Source organism: Corylus avellana, chromosome 3 (genome assembly GCF_965113065.1).
Source record: "Corylus avellana chromosome 3, dhCorAvel1.hap1.2, whole genome shotgun sequence".
Classification (NCBI taxonomy): domain Eukaryota; kingdom Viridiplantae; phylum Streptophyta; class Magnoliopsida; order Fagales; family Betulaceae; genus Corylus; species Corylus avellana.
This window is the reverse complement of record NC_142492.1, coordinates 5166394-5170983: the sequence shown is the minus strand read 5'-3', so window position 1 is coordinate 5170983 and position 4590 is coordinate 5166394. Positions and strand designations below refer to the sequence as shown.

The following is a 4590-nucleotide window of genomic DNA, read 5'->3' as shown; positions in this document are numbered from 1 at the left end:
TTGCCCAAAGCCTAAAGGGATGCAAGTGTGTTATAAAAAAAAAAGGGGGGTGAAATAATATTTTATTTTATATATGTATGATGTTTTAGAGGTTGGGTTAAGGACAGGAATAAGAAAACAAAGACGATAATAAGAAGAGTAATTGGAGAGAGGAAAGTAGAGGAAAAAGAAGAGAAGATGGCGTGTAATAAGAAGCAGGGGGTGGGGGTGGGGGTGGAGATTTGATAATTTAATATTTGCACTGTGCTGACAGGGGAGATATGAAACAGCTTTATTGATATAGATGGTGAAATCTCTTTTGATCTCTCTCTCCCACAAAAGGGCCTCCCTCATAAAAACTACTTTCTGTTCCCTCCCTTTCATTTTCTTCACTGACAGAGGAATACCTGCACACTTTCTCACGCACGCACGCATACTCAAAACAGACCCCATCAGACACATACATCACCCTCTCTACTCTCTCTAGCTTAATGGATATCATAAGGGACTCGTCAGAGATTTCAGAACAGGACACCCCACATTTTTCCACCCTTTCCGATCTCCTCTGCCATCCGATTCACCAAATCCCCCCCAATATAAAGTAGCCAAACCGGAGCAAAGCTTAAGCACAAAACCAACCAACCCCCAACCCCCAACCCCCCTTCCTCTTCTCTCTGTTTCTATGGAGCCGTACAACTATTTTGACAACAATGAAGCCCACTTGCCTCCTGGTTTCCGCTTCCACCCGACTGATGAAGAGCTTATAACATACTATCTGTTGAAGAAGGTTTTGGACAGCAGTTTCTCAGGCAGGGCAATCGCTGAAGTTGATCTCAACAAGTGCGAGCCATGGGAGCTACCTGGTATGTAAATGTCAACTTTTTTTTTTCCCCCTTTTTTCAAAGTCTCAAATTTGTTATTTTGGTAGATAAAGCGAAGATGGGGGAGAAAGAGTGGTACTTCTTCAGCCTGCGTGACAGGAAATACCCAACTGGGCTTAGAACAAACAGGGCTACTGAGGCTGGATACTGGAAAGCTACTGGGAAAGACAGGGAGATTTACAGCTCCAAGACTGCTTCTCTTGTTGGTATGAAGAAGACTCTGGTTTTCTACAGAGGCAGAGCTCCCAAGGGAGAAAAAAGCAACTGGGTCATGCATGAATACCGCCTTGAAGGCAAATTTGCTTATCATTATCTCTCCAGGAGCTCCAAGGTATATTATTACACACTCTCTCTCTCTCTATCAAAAAGGTCTGATTTGCCTGTGACAACGGTTACAGTGTTGGAAGTAGGTGATCATAGCCTTTTTAGTTTGAGGGATTTTTTTGAGTGATGTTTGATAAGGTTAGGGTACTGCTACGGTTCAAAGCTGTCGACAACTGTTAATGGAGTTTATGTTACCCATTAATGTACCGTACTCTTTTCCTCAGCAAAGCTGAAAAGTACTTAAATTTAATTTATGGCATCATTTCAAAGTTTAATTAAAAGCATCTGTGGCTATAGATTGATGTTCGAATTTATAGATTTTCTGCCCCACGAGTGTTTTTATTGCATGATAAGAGATTTTGTTAGGAGCAGCACTTGAGTTCTGATAAAGTAGTCGCAGGAAGTCGGTGCTCTTTCTCTCTCTCTCTCTCTCTCTCTCTCTCTCTCCATAAGTAAGAAGTACAGGGGGTCGGTCGGTGGAGGATCCCCTTAACGGTTAAAATATCAAAATCATATTTAAGAGTTAAAATTTCTAGCGAATTTATTAAAGCAGAAACCTCAACGTAAGCTCTAAGCTTCAGACTGCATGTACTACATTGTTGGCTGCATGGTGATTTACTGATCAGTTAAAATGTTTGAAATAGGATGAGTGGGTGATATCTCGGGTATTCCAGAAGAGCGGCGCCAGTGGGGGAGCAACCACCAGCGGCGGTGGATCGAAGAAGGGCCGCCTGAGCTCTGCCATAACCCTTTACCCAGAGCCCAGCTCTCCCTCCTCGGTCTCACTCCCGCCGCTCCTCGACTTCTCGCCCTACGCAGCCACCGCCGGCAGTGGCTCCTCCGTCAATCTCACCGACCGTGAAGGCTGCTCGTACGACAGCCCTATTGCCAGGGAGCACGTGTCCTGTTTCTCCACCATTGCCGCAGCCGCAGCCTCCGCTGCCGCTTCCAGCTTCAACCTCGCTCCGCCACCGCAATCGCATATCTCTGGCGTAGACCCCTACTCTCGCTACCCCAGAAACGTCGGCGTTTCCGCTTTCCCCAGCCTGAGGTCGTTGCAGGAGAACCTTCAGCTGCCTTTCTTTTTCTCCCAGGCTGCTCCGCAGCCCCCAGTGCTTCACGCTGGCGGCTCAGCCGACCTTGGTGGGTGCAGCTCAGCCGGAACATGGCCAATGCCGGACGACCCAAAGCTGGAAGGCGGCGGCGGCGTTCGGATGGGAATGGCCGGTCCTACCGAGCTTGATTGCATGTGGACCTTCTAATTAGAGCTTTCCTTTTGTTAGTGTAGTTTTAGTTTTCTTAAATGTGTATGTTTTTCTTACGTTAATGTCTCCCGTTTATCTGTAAGAACGCGCACTTACGTAGCGGTTTTATTATTAATATTATTTCTATGATAATTTTAGGGTTTCTTTCGTAATTAATGATGTAGGTATTATTCACTGCATCTTTTTAGGGTTCTGCAGTGAAATGGCAGGTGTTTATTGGGTGTTTTGATGGTGAAGTGTGACTGATCCCACTCGATTAGTCTTCATCACACGTGGATAATTGGAAAGATAGTATTGGCTTTAATTGGAAACTTCAGGTATATGTAATCTTGCTTCGCTGGGGGTGTTTAGAAAATGACTTAACCGTTGATCATGTTCCCCATGTGATGTTATTTTTTATGTCGGTATGAAAATGAACCCATTGATGTTCCCGTGAGTACCAATAGTTGTTTTTGATAAATCTTTAAATTTGATGATCCTTGCAAAAGATGATAAAGAAGTATTTCTCTTCAAAGTATGGTAATCGGCTATGATTTTTGTATGCATGGATTTGACATGGGGGCTTCACATTACGATTTGTCCATGTCTTTTAGTAATATTTATGTTAGATTTAAGTTGTGTCGAGACTCATGTAAAAAGGAGATAGTCCTAAATAGTTGGGCTCGAGTTTAGATCTTGTCTAATGTAAAATTATTATTTGGGTTATTTAATTAAACGAGTCATACATATGAACTTTAGGTCAGTGTTAAAATTCCATGGCCCTAACCTTACCCAAAACCCAAGCTTTGAGTTTGGAGGGTTCGAGCCAAATGATGAGAAGAATTAGTTCATTCATGTTGGTGCAGTTGAATTGAACTCGCAACGGTCTAAAAATATTCCAAACAAAACAAACATGGATTACAATTGAATTCAATTCCTGAATTTCGGAGGCCCAAAACACAGTCGCAGGATACCAAACGTTTCGATAGAATTTATTAGATTCATGGAGGGTCACCAGCATGCACGTACAGTTAGCTTCACATCACATGGGGTCTGCAGGAAAGAGCTTTTGCAAGGACTACATGTGGAAGGGACAAATTTAATGCTCTTCCAGTAACATTTATCATATTTCTCTTTTATATATATATATATATACACACACACACGCGCACGTTAGACAAAAATCTTCATCCGTTCAAATGAGCAAAAGACGAGAAGGAATTCAGTTAGTTATATTTATAAGGGTAAAATTATCATTTCATATGCAATAAATACTAGCCGGTGGACAAGCTAGCTAGCTAGGAGCCTGGGCTACCTTGCAAGCAAGAAAAATGAATCACCTAAAACCAATCAGGCTCCTACCATGTGAATACAAAGCTATGCCCTAATTTCCCCCTTACCCCACTTTGAATAAGACCAAATAAAAATAATAATAAAAAAAATGCATGTAAAAATTATATATTTTTAAGTGCAGTGTAGCTTGTACTTATGTTTGTAACTATAAATTGGGAGTAGTAATTTGTGTTCGTGTGGTGGGTTGAGGTCTTGTTGACTGTCGATACATAGATGTAAGACTATATATAGGTTAATAAAAACTTGACCTATTTAAATAGGTTGGCCCGATTTGTCAACCGTAGCCTGTTAATTTCGTATTAGATTTGCAGATTGTGTTAAAAATTATCAACTCTTATGTTGTGTGTTAAGTTCGGGTATGTCGAGGCAGAGGTATAAGATTATATAGATCAATCTAACCTAAGATTAAACCCAAGCTATTGGGTGGCCCCCAAAATTTTAAAATTATCTTAAAATTTAGGAAAAAGTCCATATATGGCCTCAAACTACCATCTAATTGACAATGTCTTTCAAACTTTAAATTACGACAATTTCCCTCGAGACCAGCATAAAGACAAAAAAGTGACCATGAATTTGTTATGGTCCATGTGTTATGTTTTTTCCTTCCTCTTTCAACGAAACATATGAATTAATTAATATATGCACACCATTTATTGTATATGGTCCATGTTATGTTCATGAGGGCGGCGGAAGGGGGGCGCTGGCAGCAGCCGTGGCCCCTTCCTCCCTGAACTCTTGAATTGTTCATTAAGTTTTGGTCAGAGACTGTGCATAAATCCATAATAATGATAATAATAAAATGGGATTGC

The 4590-nt window shown here is 41.5% G+C and overlaps 1 protein-coding gene across 1 annotated transcript; it reads left to right on the top strand.

Annotated features, from left to right (window-relative positions):
* Window positions 1-330: 330 nt before the first annotated feature.
* Window positions 331-2593, top strand: CUC1 (NAC (No Apical Meristem) domain transcriptional regulator superfamily protein). Its single transcript, XM_088514265.1, has 3 exons — window positions 331-842; window positions 908-1191; window positions 1829-2593. The coding sequence occupies exons 1-3, from the start codon at window positions 662-664 to the stop codon at window positions 2444-2446; spliced, it is 1083 nt and encodes a 360-aa protein (XP_088370391.1). The 5' UTR covers window positions 331-661; the 3' UTR covers window positions 2447-2593.
* The last annotated feature ends 1997 nt before the right edge of the window (window positions 2594-4590 follow it).